Raw genomic sequence first — 24,123 nt, 5'->3', positions numbered from 1 at the left:
GTGTCACGCCATCAAGCACAGTGATTGGCTCCTGCGACCTTGTCCTGGGCCTCCTCTGCAAAAGCCGGCGTCATCGGGTGCTTGGATCAGCGCGGCGGTGGGTCACGTGGCAGATGTTCCTCCCCCGCTATCCAATGGGAATGAGGCTTGGGGGTCTTGGATAGGGGACAGGGGGATAGCCGACGAGGTTCAAACGGGCAGCGAAGGTGGGAGAACGGAGAAAAGAGGAAGACAGGTCAGAAACCCTGGTACAGTCCTTCGTACTACCCTGGTGTTTCATTTTCCACCGCAGCGGGCTTCCGAGACTTGGTAAGGCAGACCAAAGTCAGTCAGGCCCCAGGCAATAAACTCCACTTCGAGCTAACCCAATCCGAACTACTGCCACGGAATATTATGTCATGAGCACGTGGAAGGTCTCTGATTGGTCCAGACGTTAGCAGCGCTTGGCAGAAGGCTAAAGGCGTTTAGTTGCTCGCGCTAATCCGAAAATATCGAACAAGAGAGGCTGAGTTGAGCATGCTGAGATAACCATCATAACCTGGGGCGAAGACAGCCGCCAAGGCACTACCAGCCTTCTGAACAACTTCGAGACGCCAGCAGCCAGGATCATATCATGGATGATAACATCCCGACGAACAGCCTACAGGCCATGACGGAGATCAGCTTTGCGCCTGTTGGATATTCCCTCCCTGTCTATTATCATTCTTTTTCCTGAAAAACGAGGCACAACAATTATTATACTCCGTACATACGCCAAACAGAGAAAACAAAACGGCTACCAGGCTTTAGGTTTGCTAGTGTGGAAACTTTTACTAACGGGCGACTCTGACCGCGATTGGCCAATCGATATATCCAAAATTCCTTGCCAGCCTATCCAGTCGACTTCGGTATGATGATCAAAGAATGTACTTGTGGGGGGTGGTGCGTCACACCAATAATAGAAACACAATCTCATTGAGAAAGAGAATTGAGGAGGCTCTTGAGCCCTGAGCAGTGAGCACAGAGCAGACAGGGTGTGGAGACAGTGGAGAGAAAATAATGCTTTAGCATAGTAGAAGCCTCAAGCGCTGAGATCGGTGCATTTTGAACAGTCCTGCCCACCTGCCCAGGCTGCCCACGGAAGTGCGGGCCATTTTGGCGGAACTCGCCAAGAACCAAGGCTTCCCACTGGTCAGGACGGCTTGCGCTATCCATGGCTCTGCCTGAAGCCAAGAACCTTGAGGCCGCGGCGGAGAGGGGGCGATTTCATCATCGGAAATGCCGGAGCATTTTGTTATCGGGGCTTGGTACTGTGAGAGGAATCCCGGAGGCGATTGTATAAAGCCGACGATATTCCCACTCTGGCTGGTTCGTTGCCCTTCTCATCTTGCCAGGCATTCTTTCCCTTCTATAGTAACAATAACTAATATCAAATCTTTCACTTTTCTCCACATTAGATTTGACGTCAAAGAGGAAGCTACTATCCATTCGTCATCAGTCCTTCGTTCTTCCCTTCTTGCCTTCTTGGAAAGGCAGGGTAAAGATTGATATATATTGTCATCACGCTGCAGCTCTATATATGATATCCAGGATAATAATGAGACTGGCTCACCCATAGTCGTTGATATTCTCTAGCTATATCATCCTCTTGTCTTGTTAGACTTCCGTCTGGTGGGTCATTCCGGTTTCCCGACTTTTAACAGCCATCAGATCGTACTAATCATTGTGCCTTTCGTCCGTGCTTCTAGATCTATATACCGAATGGGTCTACTGACCCAACAACATCTTTTGGTTATTCAAGCTCCGAATCTCACCACGCCTCTTTTTAGGCCATTCTACGTTTCCACTTCGCTTGATTACGGCTAATATCCCGGTTACCAATCTGCTCATTCGTCTTTAACAACTCTTTTCCGAAACCCTTGATCTGTTTGTAGCAGACACGATCACCAAACGATCTAGTGCCTACCCGTTCAAAGGAAATAAACACAAGTTACAAATATCATAGGAAGGTCTCCGCGCAATGGGACGCCCCAAGGAGTATGCTAAACAAGAGTATGAGAAACATCCTTTTCTGCTTTCTATCGACGAGATTACCCAGGTCCTTAATACGAACACGGAAACTGGCCTATCCGATGTCAACGTCGCGAAACTCCAAGATGAGTATGGGCCCAACCGCTTGCACGGGGAGGGGGCAGCGAGGTGGTATACTCTGCTGGGGAAACAAATTTCAAATGCCATGATCCTGGTACGTATCTTCTCATTTCTAAATTCTCTTGATTCTTGTTGCATCAGATTCCCACCACTATTCCACCAAGGCTTTCGGGGCCCGTCCACAATCTCAATGCCGTTGTTCATTCATGATTGCAGCCGCGTTTCACTCGTTTATGTCTCTCTACTCTGCCATCTAGTAGTTGTGTGGTGTTTTTTGCCATGTGCTCTTAGATGAACGATGTGGAGGGTCGAAAAGAACGTAGTTCGCCAAACAACTGGTCGTAGATGACCTTTATTTCTGTGTTGCCTACATGATCCTCAACCCTTTCTGATACCCCGAGACCCTTCACAGCTGCTATTGCCTTGTCTTATCGCGTTGGATTTTCCGGAGCTTTATTGTGCACAACCATGTTTTGGGAACTATATAGTAATTTGTATTTTTCGGACCAGGTCCTTGTTTTAGCCATGGCCCTCTCATTCGGTGTTTCCGACTACGTTGAAGGAGCTGTGATCACCGCTGTTATCGTGATAAATGTCGCTGTCGGTTTCTACCAAGAATTCAAGGCGGAAAAGAAGATGGAGTCTCTCCGCTCCCTCTCCTCGCCATCCGCCACCGTAATTAGAAATGGCCATGAGATAACCATCCCATCCGGCGAAGTTGTACCAGGCGATATTGTTCAGGTCAAAATGGGAGACACCATTCCTGCTGACCTTCGACTCTTCGAAGCCATGAATCTCGAGTGCGATGAGAAGATCCTAACAGGTGAGGCTGTTCCGGTGGCCAAGGAAACCGATTTCAGCCCTACTGGAACTGAGCTGGAGACTGGCGTCGGAGACCGCCTGAACATGGCTTACTCGTCTGCAACTGTCACCAAAGGCCGTGGTCGCGGCATCATCGTCTTCACCGGCATGTACACCGAGATCGGTAAAATTGCACAATCTATGCAAGGTAAAAAGCGCAAAGCTGGTCGTTCTATGTCCCGAAAGAAGCATGGAAACATGCAACCACTCAAGGGTGGCGCTCTTCGCGTCTGGGACAGCATCGGTAAATTCCTTGGCCTCACAGAGGGGACACCATTGCAGATCAAGCTTAGCAAATTGGCCTACGTACTATTCGGATGCGCTCTCTTGCTTGCTATTATTGTCTTCGGTGTTAATCGCTTCAACGTTACAAGCGAGGTGGCCATCTACGCCATTTCTACAGGTATGTGCTGAAATCCAGATCTCACATTTTAACTGCAGAATGATTTATTCTTTACTAACATTTTTATCTTACCTTTTCCTTAGGTATTGCTATCATTCCTGAGTCCCTTATTGCTGTCCTAACCATCACTATGGTTGTTGGCATGACCCAGATGAGAAAGCGGAAAGTGGTTGTCCGGCAACTAAGTGCTCTTGAGGCTCTGGGCGGTGTCACTAATATCTGCTCTGACAAAACGGGAACACTTACCCAAGGCCAAATGGTAACCCGCAAGGCCTGGATTCCTGGTGTTGGTATTTATAGCCTCCAAAAGTCCGATGATGCCACCAATCCCACTCGAGGGATTATCACTTTAGGGAAATATCCAGCTTCGAAACAGGAGGCAGAACTGGAGCGGGAGCGCAAACGTGCTGAGCAGGACGCACTGCGTTCTACAGCTGGCTTAAAATTCGATATCCCCGCTGAGAAAGAGGAACGTGACCAACGTCGCAACGAGGAACGCAACGAAGGCCCGTCAGAAAAGGAGGACGATGCTGAGCAGAATGCGCTTCCTGAGATGGTCCCAGAACTCGAGGCATTTGTCCAATGTGCCGCGCTGTGTAATTTAGCAACTGTTCGCCATGATCCAGAGTCCGATAGCTGGCAGACCATGGGCGACCCTACTGAGGTTGCGCTCCAAGTGTTCTCTCACCGATTTGGTCTTGGAAAAAAGACTCTTGAAACCGAACAAGGCTGGAAGCAACTAGCTGAGTACCCCTTTGACAGTAGTGTGAAGCGTATGACAGTTATCTACCGCCACGCCGGTGAACCTGGAACCATTGTTTTCACGAAAGGTGCTGTCGAACGGATCCTTGACCTTTGCACCACCGTTGGGATGGGAGACAGTCAAGAGCCCATGACTCCAAAACTTAAGGAAGATATCCTTGAGCAAATGGACTTCCTTGCTGGACAGGGTCTACGTGTGCTTGGAATCGCGCGGAAACCTGGCCCTGTTGAAGTTGACCCTCATTCGCAAATCCCCCGAGAGGAATTCGAGAAAGATTTGACACTTCTCGGTCTGGCTGGTTTGTATGATCCCCCTCGGTTGGAAACTAAGGATGCCGTTAAAGGTATGTTTCAAATTTACTTGTTTATCTCACTTAACATTGAGGCAGTCACTAACTTCGTTCCCAGAATGTACTATGGCTGGAATTCGTGTTCACATGCTTACTGGTGATCATCCATCAACCGCTACAGCCATTGCAAAGGAAGTTGGTATCCTTCCACGCAACCCGGGAGCGTTATCAGCCGAGGAGGCGAACTCTTTGGTGAAAACAGCTGCAGAGTTTGACGGCTTGACTGATGAGGAAATCGATGCCTTGCCTTCTCTCCCTTTGGTAATTGCACGGTGCGCCCCTGATACAAAAACTCGAATGATCGCTGCTCTCCATCGTCGCCACAGATACTGTGCCATGACTGGAGACGGTGTAAATGACGCTCCATCACTCCAAGCTGCAGATGTTGGTATCGCTATGGGCATGGCTGGTTCAGATGTGGCTAAGTCTGCCTCTGATATTGTGCTCACGGATGATAATTTCGCAAGCATTGTCAATGCAATTGAGGAAGGTAGACGCATGTTTGAAAATATTCAGAAATTCATTCTCCATCTTCTCACTTCCAACGTGGGTGAAGTTGTACTCCTTATTGTCGGACTTGGTTTCCAGGACAAGTCAGGGATCTCCGTTTTCCCGCTCTCACCGCTGCAGATTCTCTGGATTAACATGTTGACATCTTCATTCCCTGCGTTTGGCCTTGGTCGCGAAAAGGCCTCTACCTCCGTGATGCATCGTCCACCACACGATACCAAAAAAGGTGTCTTCACTTGGCAAATAATCGCGGACATGATGGTCTACGGTGTCATCATGGGAGCCTGTACGCTTCTCACGTTCGTCATTGTGGTATATGGTGTCGGGAATGGACAAGACGATCTGGGACTCGATTGTAACGGTTCGTCCAATGATGGCTGCGATGTCGTGTTCCGTGCCCGTGCCGCCGTCTTCGCTGAACTCACATGGCTCATCCTCATCTCCGCATGGGAATTTAAACACCTTCGCAACAGCATGTTCAATCTAGATCCGCTGCGTGATCGTAGCGAGGACCGTTTCCCCTCAATCCCACTCTTCCACGACGTATATGAGAACAAATTCCTCTTCTGGGCTGTGGTTATCGGGTTCGTCTCAGTCTTTCCCGCCGTCTATATCCCCGGCCTAAACACGCAAGTTTTCAAGCACCGTGGTATAACCTGGGAATGGGCATTGGCATTTGGATCCATATTTATATTCGTGCTTGGCGTGGAGGCTTGGAAGCTGGTAAAACGAAGGACCGGCTGGTTCGCGGAAGGAGAGGACTATGGCACTGGGGCTGGACTGGGTCTGCGGCGACGCTGGCCAAGCCACGAGTTGGGCCTCAGACAGGGATTCTTCTCCTTTGCTCGCACGCTGACGAAGGGAAGCGAGAAGAGCTTTAGTCCGGAGAGTGAGAGGTCCAGTGTTACTGGGAGAGATGGCAATAATGGTCGTGTGCGGAGCGCCCATGCACATGTTCCTGCTCCCCGACGAGTGAAGGAGGAGGTCTGAAGCTGCAGAAAAGGGATATGATGATACTTGTCATGCCTTTTAAACACTGATTTTTACAATTTCTTTTCTCTTTTTTGTTTTTCTTTTGCCCAAATTTTCCGTATTTCCTCTGATATGCGATTTCTTCGTTAAGATACCTAAAGTTGTCGCAAAATGTGTGTCTTTTTTTTTTCAAAGTTTGATGCTCGAAACAGCGCGAATTTGCCATCAAGAGTTGTTTTTACAGAAGCGTGAGTGGAAGCGAATTGGGGTTGTCAATGGGTGGTTGGATGCATGACAAAATGGCTGTTCAATTTTTGATGGTGATTGTTGACAAAGAATACTCGTTTCTAGATAAATTTGCTCTCCCTGTTTTTTTTTTTTTTTTTTTTTTTTTTTTGAGAGGGGGGTTTAGTTAGAGATGAATCTAGTTATATATACGATAAATAATTCATATATTCATATAAGATCATTGAGTTAGAATTTAATTATCGCCAGCACTTCGTCGTGCGAGTTGGGCAACGCAAACTCTCATCTTCGTCTGGACAACTCCTCCACGTTCAAGCGCCAAGCCAAAGGCCCACGGCCAGAGGAAACAGAACAACTTTCGCTCCACTGATACAGCCTGCATTTCAAGACTCAAGAGGGGTACGTGGGATGGGATCGGATAGCGGGCACAACCAGGAATATCCACTCCCATATCAGGCGTCCCGGAAGATTTTGGAACCCTCGTGCAGACTGTCTACAGACTGAAGCCGGCACCCGTAGAATTTCTGAGGCAGTGTGTGGTGTTCTCTTTCGCCCTGAATTGGTTGGAAGAAGGAAAGAACTTCCGGGAAATACATAGTGTGGACGGGGATTGAAAAACGAACGATGGAGATGTTCGCTCCTCAACATTTGCTATTCTGGCAAACGGGCGAAGTTATCAACCGAACCGGATACAGTCGGTGATCTTCCCCGCAGAATGCAGGGGATCAAGCTCAAGCTCAGTCTCGGTCCATCTTGGCGCGGGAGCCAGCAATGTGGGCGGCTCCGAGCTTCCAAGATTGGGCTAGCCTCATGCATTTCGTCAAAACGATCGCCCAAAAGAAAACACGGCCGGGATATCGACGTTTGCAGCAGGGCCGATAAACCCCATTCTGAACGAGCGTCGTGTTTATGGTTGCATCGTGCGGTTCCTAGAATTGGTTTGCTTCATAATTTGCGGAACCCCTGAACCAATTGATAGGTCGTGGAAGGATCCGTATTTGGACGGGCTGGCGACACGGAATGCAGGCCATGAACATGTATGTATGTGCATGTATGTGTGGTATTGATTTGGTTTTATGCGGGGCAGGATTCGTGTGGAAACGAATTATAAATAATAACAATGCGGGTGCGCCCACTGTAACTATCACGCTCTCGTAGGATTCCTAGCAGTTAAATTTCTAACCCGGGTGCGTTCACCGTTCAATCGAGGTGAGCACTCAATTCGTCCTATATTTTTGGCCCTTGGGCTTTCTATATCCTCTAGCGTCAAAGAAAGGATGAAACTTCCCGACGCGTCTCGTTCCCCTTGGGCAGTCCTAGGGCCGCTGCTCACCAGCGCGCTGTCGCTGTCCCTACTCAGCCAGCCCGCAAGAGCCGTGCCAAATGAAGATGAAATCAGTGCGAGTGGCGGCAATCACAAGCCCAATGACCCCTTTGCGGTACTAGATCCCCAGAACTGGGTCAACCCTGATAATATGACCTGGGACGACTGGAAGTCTCCCCCTGGTACCAACTGGGCGGACCCGACCAAAAGGGGCTCATTGCGCAATTTCAACATCGCCCTGGTTACTGTCGACTACCCGAACATGCCATTTGCCATTCTCCAGAAGCCCGGGTCAACTATTTTCGGCAACCCGCAGCCAAATGCGCCTACAGGGCTTACGCGCGAGAAGGTGCCGGCTTTTTACCGCGATTTCCTTAACAAACCCAGTGAGGTCAACCACGGACACACGCTCCATGAGTACTGGATGACCGACTCTATGGGTCGTTATGGCGTTGACCTCACTGGATTTGGCCCTTATGAGCTGCCATTAAAATCATTCCAGTACGGTATCGACAAGCGGATGAACGACGGAGCATGCCCGACGGGCGAGACGTGCGAAATCGATCTCCGCACTGACGCTCTTGGGGCCTGGCGCGCGGATGTTGGTAATGAGACAGCAGACTCCTTCGAACTCATCTTCATCCTTTCCGCGGGCCAGGATGAGTCAGCCACATGGCAAGAATTTGGCGAAATGCGCTTTCACACCCCGGAAGACGTCACCGATGAATTTGGCCCTCCAACGGCGGAAGATCCAAACTTCGCAAAAACTCGCTATGTAGACTGGACGTCGTGGGCCGCGGCGTCTACCATCTGGCCTAATGCCGATGGAAAATCATCGACCCAGAGCGAGAGTTCTGGTATGGCCGTGTTTGCCCACGAGCTTAGTCACTTGCTTGATATTGGCGATAATTACAACAATCCATATGGGAAACCACCTCGACGGTCTTATACTGGCCCTTGGTCTATGTTGTCTCGCGGCAGTTTCAATGGCCCCGGAGGGCCCCACTCTCGCTGGAAGATCCCTCCCACGCAGGGAGGCTCCATGGGTTCACTCCACACCCTCCGCGATAAGGTTGAGCTCAAGCTCGTCGACAACGAAAACCTCGTTCGGCTATCGCGCGAGGGATTACCCAAATCGGGCACTGTTGTGGCCCGTTTAACAGCCCGATCGGTCGTTCCAAGCAAGGTCGATCTAATGGGTATTCGCATTGCAATGGATAGCGACAAGTCACCAGCTTGTGATCCGGATACTGACCCATTCTGTGACGGAGGTGGCTATAATGGTTATGACGTTGAGGTCATCGACCGCATGGGTCCTGACTCCTTCACTCCGGATTCAGGGGTCATGATTAGCAAGACCAAGTCTAAGTCTCGAGGCACTTACCAGTGGACCATTGACGCGAACCCTCAGGATCTGGGGGTTGTTGACTTCTATAGACCAGATGGCACACCAGGAATGATCAGTCTCGGCGACTTCCGTCAGCTGGCGGACGCGCTGTTTCACGCTGGTACCCGTTCCGGCAGTGAGTACGAGTATGTCGACAAAGCCAATGGGCTGCATTTCTATATAATCGACATTCACCGCGACAGGAAGGGCATTCTTTCGTACACGGTTGCTGTCCGGCCACTCGATAAGAAAGACTCCCATAAGCGCGGCATCAAAATCAACAGGGGCCGAGTCAAACCGAGCCGCGGCAACAAGCCAACACACAAGGGAGTAACCTGCTCGTTCAAGCTCCGCAACACTGGCTCCTACTCACCTGCCAGCGGTGGGAACAAGCAGCATCCACAGGACATATCTGAGTACCTGAAATCGGATGTATACCGGCTTAAAGCCACTGTTAAAGGCAAAGGCTGGAAGGTCGAGCTGCCCAACGCGCTGACCACAGCTAAGTTTGGACAATGGACGACAGTGGATGTTGCCGTCGCTGCGGACAAGTGGGCTACGTACAATGCCGAAGTCAAGCTGACAGCGACATCGGAATCAGATTCCTCCGTCGTTGGATCTGCGTTTTGCCGGGTGAGAAAGTACATGTACTAGCGGTGGGCTTGCGCAGGCGAGATTTCTTCTTCTTAAGACCGGATAAACATAACTTAGCAAGTTCTTGTATGTACATAAATGAAAGCATCCCAATGTTTATAAGGGAATAACTCGAAGAAGTCTTGAAGATTTGTAGGAGAATCCTCGAATATAATAACAAAATAGGAGAGCATAGACCCATTGGAGGAGAGGAAATCTCTCCAATAATTCCCTAGGGTTGCATACAGCATGGTAACTATCTCCAATATTAGTAGTTTTCTCGGGAAAACAACAAGTGAAACTTACTCATAACTACCCACACATCACTGCCATGTATTTGCAATTGAAGCAGCAAATATTCAATGTTGGTTGAGCTTTGCTTGGAGATGGTTTGGTTGCAGATAGATGGATGGTGTGAGAAATGCCGAGGTGCTAGATGAAGTTTGTCATGTTTGCATCCCAACACCGACGTCTTTTTGTCAAATATTGCAAGATTCAAGACCGGAGACTAGACTGCGGAGAGCAGCAATTGACCGCCGTGAACTAATAGGCCTTGTTCTTACTTATACTCTGAGTGGGAACACTGCGCTTCTACTCCGTAGAGGTATGTGATATCGCTCTTCCTGGGTCTCCAACTTGCGGACCAGTAGTCGTAGAATCACAATTGCGGCTTCAACCATACTCCCGTGCTTCATCCTGAATATAAATAACCTATGGATATCGCAAGCTAATTAACTTCCCCAGGACTCTCCTCATCCCATCCTATCCGGCGCAAAAGACCATTCTGTACGGCCACAGAGAAATGGTGCTCAACCGCCTCTGGTCCTCTGCAGCTGCTGCGCGGAACATTACCCTCCTCCGCCATGGTCTGAGGCGCACCACCACCACCAAACAGGTCGACAGAGTCCGACACCACTCCTCAACCGCCTCCTCCATATCTTCAGATGAAATCACTCATTTCTCGTCTCTCGCCAGCAGCTGGTGGGACCCTCTAGGCCCGTCGCGCATCCTCCACCTCATGAACCCGCTACGCCATGAATTCATAGCGTCCTGCATTGCCGAATCCAATCCACGCTCTTCTCCCTCGCCCTCCTCATCCTCCTCATCCAACCCTCACAATAACAAAGAAGATAACATAAACATAAACACAAACACAACAGGCCCCCTTGGCCTCCGATACCTAGACATAGGCTGCGGCGGCGGCATTTTCGCCGAATCGCTCGCCCGCACAATCCCACCGGCATCCAGCGCAAGCCAAGGCAGCACGAATCCAAGCACCACAGCTCCATCCCTATCCCCCGTAACCCACGCCTCCTCAATCCTAGCCATCGACCCATCCCCAGTAATGATAAAGATCGCAACCGCACACGCCCGCGCCGATCCCCTCGTCTACTCCCATCTCCAATCAGGCCGGTTCAGATACGAGAATACAAGCCTGGAAGCGCTCCTCCATAACCCCTCGCCATCGCCCTCGCCCTCACCCTCCCCCTCTCCCGCCCAATCCCCCCCACCCCAAAAATTCAACATAATAACCCTCTTCGAAGTGCTCGAGCACGTCAACCCGCAAACCTCCTCCCCGCGCTCCTTCCTGAAAAAATGCCTCCAACTCCTGCAGCCGGGCGGCTGGCTGGTCGGCTCGACGATCGCGCGCACCATCCCCTCCTACATCATCAATCAGGTCATCGCGGAGGCGCCGTGGCCGATCGGCGTGGTGCCGAGGGGTACGCATGAGTGGGGGAAGTTTGTGAATGATGGGGAGCTGAGGGGTTGGGTTGGGGAGGGGTTGAGGGAGATTGATGGGGTTGGTGGTGATGGTGGTGGGGTGAGGTGGAAGTGTGTGGGTGCGATGTATTTTCCGGGGTTGGGGTGGAAGAAGATTCCTGGGACGGAGAAGTTGGGGAATTATTTCTGGGCGGTGCAGAGGGGGTTTTAAAAGAGGACTTTCGCCATCATTTTCTGATATGTATTAAACTTTTTATGTATTATATTAAGCAATGTATTATTATATGAATTTTGGAAGACTCTCTTAGCTGGTTGGACCACACAAGATATGTTCATTACGTACAGATCGCAGCAAATTATGGAAGACATATTGTGGCCCACTGCCATCTCCCCAGATGACAGTGCGTGGGTTGGAAAGCGAATCGACATTTTTCATGCAGGATTCAGAAAAGCGGCGGTATTTAAACATGCTCGAGGTAATAAGGGCCGATTTACAAAAATCACCTTTTAGTAGAAAGTACCCTAGCTAACATACACATCAACAAATAAGCAAACAAACTGATATCTATTGTTGTGATATAAAGAAAACTATGTAAATCAAAAAAATCAAACGGGCATAGCGATATGTATTTTTTTAGCTTTTTTGTGGTGATCCCAACTCAATTCCATGCAACCGGGTGTCAACTCAAGAGTCATAAACACCCCTATATCAAATCCCAAAGCAACCCCCAAGTACAACTGGAAACCCGAGAGTCCCTTCCATACTCCGATTGCTGTGCTACAGCGTTGACGATGCCCCTGTTCCCGTTCCATCCACTGCCCGTACACTGCCTGCAGAACACAGTAAATATTCTATAAGAGGTGGGAGATATAACAAAAACAAAAACAATTAATGAGGTATTGACGCATGAAAGAGGCAAAGATATTAGGTAAAATGAAGACCTGGCAGATAGCAGATAGCAACATAGCAAAGTATTGAGAGGAAAATGGGAACAAGGGACGAAAAAAAAAGACGTAATAGCGATTAAAAAAGTATGTCTGGTGGGATAAAGTGTATTCATACAGCGCGAAATTGACCCGTTTTCATGTTCGTGAGATCACGGTGGGGTATCTATAAATTGAGGGGAAAATTAGGAAGTGAAATAATTAACCATATGGGAATAAAACAGTTGTTGCGAAAGGAAGAACAATTAATGCACTTGTCGACAGCCACGGTCAAACAGGGGTAGTCCATGAATCCCCGTTCAATTTAGGTTTCATTTCGTAGTTCTCTGGTTCTGTGCTTTGCGGTCGTCGTATTGTTGAATTGGGAAAATACATGTGGGGCGGCATGTGCGCTGAGTAAGGGGGGCCGGACGGTTCCGGGTATGAATATTCCGTTGCTGAGGCTGAGGCTGGCGAGCCGACGCTGTTAAGCGTTGGAGACGCCCATCCCATGCTCGAAATATGCGGACTTCCAGATCCACTATTGGGGCGAGGATCGCTGTTGGCTGGAGGTTCAAGAGGCTGCGGTGGTCCGTAGCCGCTTGGGTGGGAGGTAAGCGAAGGTCGAGCATGGGGAACGTTATTGTAGGTAGAAACCGGAGGTGATGAGGTAGATGGAGATGCTCGGGGGCTGGGTTGCTGGAAGTCGCCTCGTAGGTGTGGAGGAATCGAAGTATTATTCCCCATATAGTAATCGCCCATCTGGCGATGTAGATTCATTGGCGGTAATTCATTCCCGGGAGATAGAGAATGGCGCTGACCGGGAGATGGTGTTGAGTGGGTTGACCCAGTCTCTGAGTAAATTCCATCGGGCGGACGAATAACTCGTTCTTTGTTCTGCCGCAGGTTGGCTTCAGTTTCAGCGGCAGCTTCCTCAATCGTACCGGTATGATGATTTTGGTGCCGCGTCAAAGTAGTCCGCCTCGTGAAAGTTTTCTGGCAGTTCGCGTATGGGCATTTGTAAGGCCTTTTTCCCGAATGTATTCTGCGATGTCTTGCAAGGGAGCTTGAATCGCTAAAAGGCTGTAGTATAAAAATCCCTTAGCGCGGCTCATTAGCATAATATTTCTGAAAAAAGCAATTTATTCTTACCTTGCCACACCTGTCGCACATGTGTGGTTTCTCGCCTGTATGGACTCGAGTATGGACGGTCAATGCAGAACGCTGGATGAATTGCTTCCCACAGCCCGGCCAGTCGCATACGTGAGGTCTGATTCCGCTATGGATCCGCTCTAATGAATAAGTCAGATGTCAAATCATTTGTGGTCCAGGAGGTTATATTACTGATCTTACCATGTCTGGCGAGATCACTCCGCCGCGCAAATCCTTTCCCACATGTCGAACAATGAAATGTTTTGGGCGCAGGTTCTCCGCTTGCTCTTCCGCGTCCGGTATTGGCATTCGGAAGATACTTGACATCTCCCTGATCGGCTTGAACAAAATCAGAACGAGCAGCCGGAACGCCACCGGCACCCTGCGATGGAGGATGATATTGAGGGATACCTGCTAGGTGGGAGTGGGGTTGCGAGGTAGGGGGATAGATATTCGACTGGTCTCCATTCTGGGACGTTCCGTTTTCAGAGCCCATTTCGGACGGCGTTTGGGATTTTATGTGTGTTCCCTGGGTCAAGTGTTGATGTAACTGGGCTTTGGCGACGGCAGCGGCGGCGGTTCCTTTCTCGTTTAGAATGTTTGTGATATCCATAGTCGGTGCCTGTGATCATTTAACTGAAAGTAAAATAGAATAAAGCGGGTTGAGAAGCAGAGGCTGTCTGTCGACAAGGGTCTCGCAAAGCTTCCTCAACTATAGTTGGGACAAGTATCTTTGAATAAAGAATCAATTCCCTCAAAGAATGACTTCCTATACATGGAGATATTATGTTAGTAAACGTAGTAGGATGGAGAGCAAAAAGTCAGTTCGATGGGAAATGCGCGGAAAAGGCGGTGGTGGGGTCAACCCAAGAGTAGACGAATTTCGAAAGTGAATTCTTCTAGCCTGACACGAACGGGTATATAAAAAGAATATAGGGTAGCAAGAGGAAACTAATATGCAAACACTAAAACACACACCTTCTATCAGAACTATTAAATCCTAGAAGCGTACAACGATCGATCAGCGAGAGGTCAGCGCCAATGTCCAGTAAACCAAGGCGGGGTCGGCAAAACGCGAATGGATGGATCAATCGCAAGTTAGTCAATGAGGATTTACGTCGGGGGAGAGGACCGATTTCAGCGCACGGAAGACACTTGGATTCATATAAATATATGCCGTGGCGTTCGTGTAGTATCCGGTTCGATACTGGGCGTGGGTAATGAGGGGAATAATGTGTTCTGGAGAGGTAAAGGTAGCCAGCGGGCAAGCAGAGTCTCCCGCGTATGGAAACACACAAAAATGAACAGGAGAATCTCTCTGTCCTGACTGTCACAACCCTACGGCAGAGATACGGAAGCGAGCGCAAGGGTCGCAATCAAGCCAGTAGCTCAACGCAAAGTCACACACGCTTGGGGAAGACGGGTATCCGCAGATAGCACTTGAGCTTGAGATTTCTCCAGGTAGATAAAAGCCGAGGTAAGAGGCACGCGATGCAGCCACAGCAAAGACCGATTGCTAAGCAGACTATCCGGGCGTTTTCAAAGACCGTTTTGTGTCTCTAAAAAAAACTCCGTGGATGGAATTGCGGGGAGGGGAAGGATCCGAAGGTATGACAGACAGGGAAGACAGAGAAACTCGTTCACTGGAGCGACTGGGCACTCTGATGGCAAAAATTCTTCCCCCAATATCTCTCGTCTTGTTACAACTCGGTTGCCCCTTGTAGTGATTGATGTGGTATGTCGCGGATGGAAGGTAGAAAGAATAGCAGCGGTCGTCGTTGTTCGAGGGAGGGAGGAGGATACAAAAAGCCCAGAAAGGAAAACAGCGAAATTGGATCACTTGGACGTTCTATGTCAAACTATTTGCGATGATGAGGTTAGCAAAGGGAGTATGAATATCGATCAGACAATTAAGCATAGGGCCATTGCATAGCCACACCGTCAGGCACCGATATCTGAGTTGCAAATGGGGCAGCAGTCGAAGATTCCAACCAACCACTCCCCACTCCAACAAAGTCGATGCAAAAATAAAAAAAAGAGAGAAAAGAGAGAAAAAAGAGAAAAAAATTTCAGACACAGACGAGCAACAGGTAGAGATGACCCATTCAGGTCCCGCAATGACAACAAGGGCTTTGACGACTAGCTTATGGATTGAGGGGACGGACTCACCAGGAACAAGGCGGCAAGGTTGCTGCAGTAGCTGTCCGGGAACGGTGAGAGGTGGGATAGATAGAGTTGAGCGAGCAGGAAGGACAAGGAGTGACAGGGCAGGGAATATATCGCAAGCCAAAGAGACAGAGCTGGGAATGGAGATGAGATGGGAGTAAGTAAGTCGAGTCAAAGTTGGGTACTAACTAGGGCGTGGCGGTGGTTGTTGAGGGCGTGTGTCAAAGGGTTGGTTGGGGGGGAATCGCAGATATAATTTCTCTCTTCCCAAGGTTGTTCGGTCTTGTCTTGTTATGTTATGTCTTGTTATGTATGTCTTGTTATGTTATGAAACGGCACCAGCAACCAGCAGCAGAAGCAGAAGCAGCAAAAGCAGCAAAAGCAGCAGAAGCAGCAGAAGCAGCAGAAGCAGCAGAAGCAGCAAGCGGCGAGAGTTGACTAACCCAGCAGCAAGCAGCCTTAAGCTCCCTTTTAACTAAATACTTTAACTTGAAGCCCGCCAAAACCCACCCAGCTAGCTGGCAACGAGTTAGCAACCGCCGCGCGCCAAAACACAAGCCCCGGACGGAAAAGAAGCACCAGAAAGATTCTGGAAGAATGAATGTTTGGAGAGGAGGGCCCGCCCTGCGCCCCAGGCAGAGATCTCGTCGTGTAACTAATAATAATCTGAAAGTTACGTACGCTGTAAATCCAGATGAAAATCGCCCTGTCGCGGTCGGTGTGGCCTGTGGGTCAGACAGAGGGCGTCCGTCCCCTTCAGCCATGTCCAAGTTAATTATTATTATTATCATTCTTCTTCTTCTGTTAACTTCTACTAACGACCCGCTTGCGGCTCGCTTGAGTGCCAGAATGATAGTAATATTAGGTCATATAACTGACTACGCATAGTACTACTACTGCGCTGGTACTCAATACGCCAATCGCCAGCCATTAATTACCAGGATACACAGCAACTCCTCTGCGGTCATCCATATCTTTCTTTGCCTTCAACATCCACCTGCGCGCAGAGCAATCCCCTATCGTTTTTACTCTCCTTTTCACGAGGTGGAATTGCCTATGCAACCCCCAAACCACCCCTATCCTTAGTGTGTATACACACTCCGAGCCGTGTAACAGCAGCAGTCGGGTCATACGCTTTCTCGTGGCCTAACCACTAGTTAACTACCCTCATGCGTATTCGAAATGCAGGAGAGCGGATCCCTAGACGAGACATCAAACGAGGGGCCAACATTAGTTATTATTATTCCATGATCCAATGCTCTGCCCCAGCCACCTGAGGGACTGACTGACGCCGGACAGTGCAGCCCAAAACAACCCCTCCCTAGAAAGCCACGACGGGTTATTCTTGACCTGCATGACACACCCTTTCTGTTCGCATCTTGTACTCTGTACTTCTACTCAAGGGGGTCTTTCTTTTCCTTTTTTTTTTCTTTTTTTTAAAGCTAGTTACCTACCTCGCTAATTGCACTAGGCAATCTTCTCGAAGGAAAAAGGAAAAAGGAAACCCGCACCATCCAACCACTAGTTAGTTAGGGCCAGTTGTCTCAAAAGTTTATCGTGGCGCACCGCCTCGAAATGAGGATCACTAATGGGCCCTGCCCTCCTGTTTCCTTCCTTCTAACTTCTAATAAGTTTTCCCCCCTGCCCCCCCCCTGCAGGCAAGTTGCAAGGGTGTATGTGTACGTCGCCAACCGACAGGGCATTTTCAGTTGCGAGTGGAGCCAGTGCTCGGTGTTGATCAAAGCGGCCCTTTCCCGTGAAAAAAGACAAGGGCACATAACAAATCAAATCCTATGCAGAATACTCCGTAGTTGGAAAACAAAACCCACGAAGTTGCGAAAAAGGGGACTCGCGATGGATATGAATAAATGGATCATTATTCGACAGGGAAGCGTCACAACAAAGGACGCTTTCAATTCCCAATTCCCAATTCCCCCTCCTATCCCTATTCCTCTATTGCGTTAGTCGATATTCCTGGAGTTATTCCGAGAACAATACTAAATTAGTTTTACGAGTGACGATCCATGTGTATGTAAGACATCATCAGCAGATTGAAATAATACCGGCGTGTTGTACTCTTGGGGACGGGGGAATATCAGGACTTCACTCTCACTCCTCTCTCGCCATTGAAGCATTGAAGCGACAAGAGGGTTGTGCGAATTTCAAGGGGGGCATGAAGCATGAAGAAGAAAAAAGGACAATAATAAAGGTCTCTCAACATGCTTTTATTGGGGCGGCGGTTGAGGTTACAGTTCTTCTTCTACACGACATCATGCTTGTTGGGTTTTTGGGTGACTTCAGTTTTTTTAAAATTCTGTGAGACATGGTGGACATGCTAATAATGGATGCTATGCTGGCCCCGTCCGTACCACTTCAGGAGGTAGGGTACAAAAAAAGACAGAAGAAGAAGAAGAAGAAGAAGAATAGAATTTCGCGCTCCTCTTCCAAGCCGCCGCCCATTTTGAAAGCATTTCTTTGCATAACTAGAACGGAGCACTGACCGACGCATGCCTGCCCATGTGAGTAGACCCGTAAGAAAGCCGATGACGGGGTCCCTTGGATGCATAGACATTCTCTACAAGTAACGATGCCACAATTGTGCAACAGAGAAAGAGAAAAAGAAAAAGAAAAAGAAAAAAGAGATGCAGTGGATCCTCAGCCAAAGTAAAAAGAAGCCACTGACTAACACAAAACTACACCACAACACGACCCCGTCAAATCTCGGCTTCTAGAAAGGCTCTAGAAAGATCTGGGGACGGGGACTTGCAGAACATTCTAACATTCTTCTAGCGCCTAGCTTTATGTTGCGTTGATTTAACTAGCGGGTTGGTGTTGGCTTTCTCTACTAACTACTGCCAGCCTATTGGTTCATCTCTCCCCCTCCCCAAAGGCTGGTAACTCCCTCCCTGTCTTCCTTGTAAGTTACAGCCTTATTATTTTTCTTATTCTTGTTTTAGACTTGCATGGTTGCATGGTGTTAGGAGAGAGAGAGAGACCCCCTTGTCAATAATACAAAAATTGATTTGTTTCTGTCCCTTCGCACAGATTTCTCCGACCCCCCTTTTTTTTCCGTGAAGCTTTGCAGCGTAAGTTACTCTTTTCTTTTCTTCCCCTTTGTATTCTTATTACTCCGTACTCAGGCCATTCTTGTCCGTGTCCGTGTCCGTGTCCGTGTCCGTGTGTAACCTCGAAAGTGCGGAGAAAGAAGAAAAAAAAGAAAAAATACCAATACGGCGCCCCCCCCCCCCCTCCGTTTTCCCAACGCTCGACATATGTGACTATTATTATCATTATTAGGAATCAATTCACCTCGCTCCCACTCATCGTGACATCCCAAATATTCTAGTGCTATCCATGAGTCTTGTTTTGCTTGGACGTGGCGCATTCCACCGCCTGTGCCTATGGAATTGAGACCAGCCCCTCCCTGCCCCTAACTTCCCCCGAAATGCAATGCAGATTAAAACAGCCATGGAACAATCACCACACACACACACGCGCGCGCGCGCAGGAGCCAATGCTCACCCCGTATCATTCCACACAAGGACATGGTCAATCTGTACTAGAAGGATAAATTAGACTTTTTCGGGCCCCATGTGCGATACGGTTTTATTTAACAAGTCTGTTCAGCAGAAACTTGAACATGAAGACATAATAATAGCTTGCCTCGGTAGGTATTGTATGTATGTATGTATTCTACTGATCGGATCGTATAGCTGGGTACTGTACATACATGTACATTACATACATACAATGTAACTGGCTGGTTCCTTTCACCGGCACAGACAATCGCTCTAGACATCATTATTCTTCCCTTATGTCGTACAGTACCTATGTACCTCATCACAAGCATCTCACATGTATCGTGTACGGAGTAGGGTATGGCAGTTTAGAAGTCACGCCTCAGTTGCACCGGGCCAGATCAGATCCCACCGCGATCATCGCCCCCATTGTTCTCCCATCTCCCATCCCATAGTATAGTCAGTTGCCCGTGGACCTTGCAGGTGTGACAGATGTTCGCCAACCCTTGTCATTATCATGTATTCCAGTTTTTATCTCCGCGCCACGTCGGTAAATTAACTAGAGGTTATGTGTACGGTGTAGCTAGTTAGGCCTGTGAGCGTGAGCCAACCGGACAATTGATAGCGGAAGTTGGTTTTCTTGGAGAAGAAAAAAGGGCAATGATGACAAGGAGCAAATCACTTAAAGCCTGGTTCAGAAGCCGATCCCTTCGGCATCATTGCCGCTGCATGCATCATGGATGGATGGATGGATGGATGGCAAAAGCGGGGCTGCTTATTTGCTTATTATTCCCCTTTCTTTCTGTCTTTTCTTATATAGCTCAACAGTGTGGAAGGGTGGAAGGGGGCCGGAGTTGGAAGTTGTGATCAATCAGTATGATAGAATCGCCAAACCGACTCATTCACTATTGGATCGATCTGCACCAGCGATTGATTCCTTGGAGCCCTGCAACTTTCTTACGTGAGATAGCAATAGCTCCTTTTTCTTCTTCCCCTCTCCTTTTTTGATTCCCTCATTTGCTTGATGAAAGGGACGTATACGTATGTACGTAGGTGCCACCGCACATAAATACTTTCCTCCCGTCTGAAGACCGGGTTTCTCCGCACTCATAGCTCTCTTACTCAGTACATTGCCGAAGATGTAATGTACTATGTACGTGGAGAGCGCGGGGGGAGCTTCGAGAGCGGGGGTTGAAGATACCTAAGGGCCTTTTTTTTTTTTTTTTTTTTTTTTTTTTTTTTTTTTTTTTTTTTGGAAAAAAAAAAAAAGTCGACACACTCAGACTTCGCTATATGTGGCCTGGCCAGAGACCCGCTCCGTCTCTGGCTATCTGTCTCGATTTGGTCCTTCGCTTTCACCTCATAGGGCTGCTACGATGTGACAGAGTATACTGGCCTTATTTACAGTACAAACAACCTATCCAGCCAGAGTCAGCACCCAGACCGTCACATGCGTAGGACGGTGGTTTTCTTTGCTCTCTCTCTTCCCCCCCCCCCCTTCGCGCCAGGTTGTTTTGCCAATGCTCGAGTCAATTGGGTTGATAGTTGATGAATGCAGTTATGGCAAATTTCAACCGAGTTTCGAAGTAGGTATATATTTTCTAACTTAAAGTCGCCAAGTACATCGCCTTTGAGAGAGAAAATAGCTTCATCCAGCTACATACCAAAAACTCTCCCTCCCAAGACTTCAAAAGCCGAAATGTTTTCTCTGCATCAGTTGGGTGTCACCACCACCTTTTCTCACTTCTCCCCGAAAATCTGAAAAGCGCCGGCAAAGCGCCCTAACTCCGAACAAATGAGAACTACTAATTAGCTAATTCAAAGGCCCAATAGTCCTTTATAGCCCCTCTCCCGAGTCTTGAGCAGTTATTAGTTAACTGGTTCACACGCATTTCCATCACTAGTACGGAGTAGTTGCTGCTGTTGTTGCTAGACGAGTCTTGTCGTTAAGTTTAGCCTGAACCGCCTCCTCGTGAGAAAAAAGGTGTGGCAGAACTCTGGTTCCAGCCTAGTTAACTTACCCAGTCCACTTCTCTCCGCACTTTTGATTGGTGAGGATGCTTCGACGGTTGCTTCCACCGCCCTTCCACTGTCCTTCCATAATTCTTCCACGACTTCCATGGCTTCCATAGCACACTTCCATTCAACCTTGGTGCGACAGGTGCGACAGGGCTAGGCACGGATCGGGGATAAGGTCCTCGTTTCACCAGATTGTTGATTTCCAATTCCCGTTGGAGTCGAGGGAGGGGCCAGAGGGCCCAGGGTTGCAGCCCTTTGAAGGAGATTGTTGGCACGAGCTTGTGTGTTCAGTTACGGCGAGAAGGACGCTGATGCCTACCTATATTTCAAGGGTATTATTATAGTAGGGGCTTTGGGTTTGGAAGGTTTGACTAAACTGTGGGCATTCTTTAGTATGGTATGTTGTAACTAGTGTAGAGCGCTGATCAGAAAGAATACATTAAGATGATCTTTCGAAGTCAAAGTTATGTATGTACAGTACATGTATGTATGTACATGTACATGGACAGGACAAGGCACAAAAGATATCCACGCAAAGCCTTAACACACTCAAAGATGAAATGCTTCACTTCTTAAAGCTTTTTGCCTCTCCTGAAATTTGTATTTTCTAGTCCATTAACCGATTCTTTAGGGTATGCAAAGTATATAGCAAACCATCGTTGTAATAATCAACCAGTGGAATTTAACTCACTCACCGGTATAATTCAATAATCATGAACTATTTGGCAAGGAACTCGAAACCTCCTATCTATAAACACTTTGCCAGGTATCCAACACACCCCATTCCAATTGAAACGGAGCACAAGGCTGTCTTTCTTCTGTAAATAGCTGCAAATTTGCGGATAATCATACTTATAAATATGTAATTTATCCCAGCTAAACTAAACACATCAGCCGGTAGAAGACAGAGACCCTAATCAAACAGAGCTGGTATTTCCTCCTCATACAGCTCCAAAGTCTGCAACCTCAATGCATTTCCTCCTCATACAGCTCCAAAGTCTGCAACCTCAATGCATTTCCCTTAAGTGTCGTGACAAACGGTTTCCCTTTCTTGGCAACGATCAGTCGCTCAGAGGAAAGCTTCACAACGTCATGACAATGCACATTGGCTTTCTCAATATAGGGTTCGAGGCTCCTTTTCAGCGCATCAACATCATCCGCCTCCGCAGCGGGGACTAACTCCACCAGAAGAACAGGGACCGGACGTCCAAAGCCGCCAATAACCGCTGCCTTGACGCTCGGATGCGCGACGATTTCTTCTTCCAGGAGGGCAGCGTGGATTCCATCCCCATGCACTAGATAGACATAGTCATCCTTGCGGCCGATGATCAATAAGCACAGGGTTCAGAAGGACACCAGCTACCTTTCTGTAGCGGATAATATTGATCAGCAGTTTGGGGTTTGGGGGAATGGGAGGCCCAACTACACATGTTGTATGGTGGCCAGTAGTCAGGCCAAGAGTTACGAACATGCCTATGAACTGCGTCTGTAAGTACCCAAATATTGGAAAGGAAAGCTGGTCAGAAGACATAACTTACATGCAGAGCGGGCAAAGGTGTGTAGTATCGTGCTTGAGCCGATTGATGAATTTGGCTTGGTTTAAAATCTGGCAGAGAAGCCGCGGTATCGGGGGTGGCCATCATCTGTTGCGAATATGTCACCGGCTTTGGATGTCCTTAAAGAACATATTGTTGTTAGTCTATGATCATCCCAAAACAAAACTACCATCGAAAAATAAAATATACCTGTCGTTCCCGAGGTATGGAACACCAGCCAAGGATCCTCTTTTCCTTCATCCCATGTCTTACTATAAACCATAGGGTCTGCTTCATCATCCCGGAAAAACTCCTCAATTCCAGAGGCCGTAATTTGTTCAACATGAGGCGCGTTTCGCAGAATATTACTGGCTGGCCCAGCCATTTCCGACGGCCGGAGGTATAGCTTACAATTTGTCTTTTCCTGAACCCGCAGCTGAGCCCCCAGTGTGAGCAGCGGCGATGGAAGAACCATCTGTATTCTTAATTAGTTATCTTTGCTACATATTTTCCCAGTGATTGCTAAACATGTTCTCTCAAAACAAAATACCACTTTCTGAAGCTTTGCCGCTGCGACTGCGAGGCACGGATACCGCAGATCCTTGGGGCCGGCGTAGGCGAAATATTGAAAGGGTTCCGACGTAGCTGGAAGAGCTTGACTTAGCCATCGAGCTGCGTGGTTTGCCGCATTGTTCAGTTGTTGGAAACTGACATCTCTGTACCCGGAAGAAATGTCATTGTCATCGATCGGGACAGAGACCCAGGGCTGCGTGTTGGCGCCGGCTTTCGCTCGGGTCTCGATGATGGTAGCTACAACGCGATTGCCGTGGACAACGCCAGGCAATGGAAAGACATCAGGGACCATTTTTCTGTCTAGATATTCGAGGCTGTAGTTGCTATAAGGATGGGCAATCAAACACGTCTCGGGCAACGCGAAACGGGGAGAAGAGGGGTGATCTGCCCATCTTTATATTGCTCGCAGCAGGTGGAGCAACCATCCTTGCAAAACAGTGATAATAGTAAACACTGATGGAGTGTGTGATCTTAGAGCAATTTTTGTTTGGAGCGATTCTCGTAGCCTCCATTTGCTGTATCTGCGCCGATAATCCATGTTGGAGCTGGACCCAGCCCAGAAAATGCCGCCTAAAATAAGGTTAAAAGCTTGCTATGCCCGCGCCAGAAATAGAACGCGGGGTAATAAAAGAGTGGGTTAAGCAGATTAAAAATAGAAAAAGCTTCTTGTATCAAAATTGTGATTTTAATAATTGCTCTTTCACATATGCGCTGGATTCCCCCAACAAATATTCCAGTAACCATGAGACTCAAAAAGCAATTAAGAAACTGGGCATGTTCTCAACTTTAGGAAAATAGGTAGATAACACATACGAAGCATAAAATCTAGCTCGCATTTTGAAAATATCTTCCTATATTGCGTGGTATTCATACATCGTAACCCGACAACTTTGAAGTCAGATACAGGAAAATATGCACGTGGAACGACAGGGTGCA

General features: G+C 48.3%; 7 protein-coding genes across 7 annotated transcripts; 5 read left to right on the top strand and 2 right to left on the bottom strand.

Moving 5' to 3' along the window:
• Positions 1–551: 551 nt before the first annotated feature.
• Positions 552–6,806, top strand: BDBG_16537 (uncharacterized protein). Its single transcript, XM_031724473.1, has 5 exons — positions 552–1,650; positions 1,728–2,224; positions 2,641–3,394; positions 3,478–4,500; positions 4,565–6,806. The coding sequence occupies exons 2-5, from the start codon at positions 2,000–2,002 to the stop codon at positions 6,004–6,006; spliced, it is 3,444 nt and encodes a 1,147-aa protein (XP_031576990.1). The 5' UTR covers positions 552–1,650; positions 1,728–1,999; the 3' UTR covers positions 6,007–6,806.
• Positions 6,807–6,819: 13 nt separating this feature from the next.
• Positions 6,820–10,032, top strand: BDBG_02292 (uncharacterized protein). The gene has a single exon (XM_002627575.2). It carries the CDS (start codon positions 7,512–7,514, stop codon positions 9,597–9,599), a length of 2,088 nt encoding a protein of 695 aa, XP_002627621.1. The 5' UTR covers positions 6,820–7,511; the 3' UTR covers positions 9,600–10,032.
• A 36-nt stretch (positions 10,033–10,068) lies between these two features.
• On the top strand, positions 10,069–11,925 carry BDBG_02291 (2-polyprenyl-6-hydroxyphenyl methylase/3-demethylubiquinone-9 3-methyltransferase). The gene is made up of 2 exons (XM_002627574.2): positions 10,069–10,182; positions 10,323–11,925. Exon 2 carries the CDS (start codon positions 10,381–10,383, stop codon positions 11,509–11,511), a length of 1,131 nt encoding a protein of 376 aa, XP_002627620.1. The 5' UTR covers positions 10,069–10,182; positions 10,323–10,380; the 3' UTR covers positions 11,512–11,925.
• Positions 11,550–16,326, bottom strand: BDBG_02290 (zinc finger protein 58). The gene is made up of 5 exons (XM_002627573.2): positions 15,546–16,326; positions 14,355–15,235; positions 13,578–14,145; positions 13,377–13,516; positions 11,550–13,307 (listed from the first exon to the last, which is right to left on the bottom strand). Exons 3-5 carry the CDS (start codon positions 13,987–13,989, stop codon positions 12,516–12,518), a joined length of 1,344 nt encoding a protein of 447 aa, XP_002627619.1. The 5' UTR covers positions 13,990–14,145; positions 14,355–15,235; positions 15,546–16,326; the 3' UTR covers positions 11,550–12,515.
• Positions 15,494–16,338, top strand: BDBG_02289 (uncharacterized protein; the record flags this gene model as incomplete). The annotated part of the gene is made up of 2 exons (XM_031720725.1): positions 15,494–15,699; positions 15,885–16,338. 2 exons carry the CDS (start codon positions 15,494–15,496, stop codon positions 15,982–15,984), a joined length of 306 nt encoding a protein of 101 aa, XP_031576989.1. The 3' UTR covers positions 15,985–16,338.
• A 1,377-nt stretch (positions 16,339–17,715) lies between these two features.
• BDBG_16536 (uncharacterized protein) lies at positions 17,716–17,862 on the top strand (the record flags this gene model as incomplete). Its single annotated transcript, XM_031724472.1, has 1 exon — positions 17,716–17,862. The coding sequence occupies one exon, from the start codon at positions 17,716–17,718 to the stop codon at positions 17,860–17,862; it is 147 nt and encodes a 48-aa protein (XP_031576988.1).
• Positions 17,863–22,045: 4,183 nt separating this feature from the next.
• Positions 22,046–23,479, bottom strand: BDBG_02288 (AMP-binding enzyme; the record flags this gene model as incomplete). The annotated part of the gene is made up of 5 exons (XM_002627571.1): positions 22,046–22,393; positions 22,443–22,565; positions 22,618–22,754; positions 22,825–23,089; positions 23,165–23,479. 5 exons carry the CDS (start codon positions 23,477–23,479, stop codon positions 22,046–22,048), a joined length of 1,188 nt encoding a protein of 395 aa, XP_002627617.1.
• Positions 23,480–24,123: the final 644 nt, after the last annotated feature.

This window comes from Blastomyces gilchristii (genome assembly GCF_000003855.2).
Source record: "Blastomyces gilchristii SLH14081 genomic scaffold supercont1.3, whole genome shotgun sequence".
In the NCBI taxonomy this organism is placed as follows: Eukaryota; Fungi; Ascomycota; class Eurotiomycetes; order Onygenales; family Ajellomycetaceae; genus Blastomyces; species Blastomyces gilchristii.
Note: the sequence above shows the minus strand (reverse complement) of the source record. Positions and strands in the feature narration are given on the sequence as shown.

What these genes read in the sequence shown, in the direction of transcription:
- BDBG_16537 (XM_031724473.1), top strand. Translation starts at nt 2,000, where the DNA reads ATGGGACGCCCCAAGGAGTATGCTAAACAAGAGTATGAGAAACATCCT. An exon ending in TTTCAAATGCCATGATCCTG is followed by an intron (nt 2,225 to 2,640) that starts GTACGTATCTTC and finishes TTTTCGGACCAG; the next exon opens with GTCCTTGTTTTAGCCATGGC. An exon ending in AACTAAGGATGCCGTTAAAG is followed by an intron (nt 4,501 to 4,564) that starts GTATGTTTCAAA and finishes CTTCGTTCCCAG; the next exon opens with AATGTACTATGGCTGGAATT.
- BDBG_02292 (XM_002627575.2), top strand. Translation starts at nt 7,512, where the DNA reads ATGAAACTTCCCGACGCGTCTCGTTCCCCTTGGGCAGTCCTAGGGCCG.
- BDBG_02291 (XM_002627574.2), top strand. Translation starts at nt 10,381, where the DNA reads ATGGTGCTCAACCGCCTCTGGTCCTCTGCAGCTGCTGCGCGGAACATT.
- BDBG_02290 (XM_002627573.2), bottom strand. Translation starts at nt 13,989, where the DNA reads ATGGATATCACAAACATTCTAAACGAGAAAGGAACCGCCGCCGCTGCC. An exon ending in GAGTGATCTCGCCAGACATG is followed by an intron (nt 13,517 to 13,577) that starts GTAAGATCAGTA and finishes CTTATTCATTAG; the next exon opens with AGCGGATCCATAGCGGAATC. An exon ending in TGTGCGACAGGTGTGGCAAG is followed by an intron (nt 13,308 to 13,376) that starts GTAAGAATAAAT and finishes TTTATACTACAG; the next exon opens with CCTTTTAGCGATTCAAGCTC.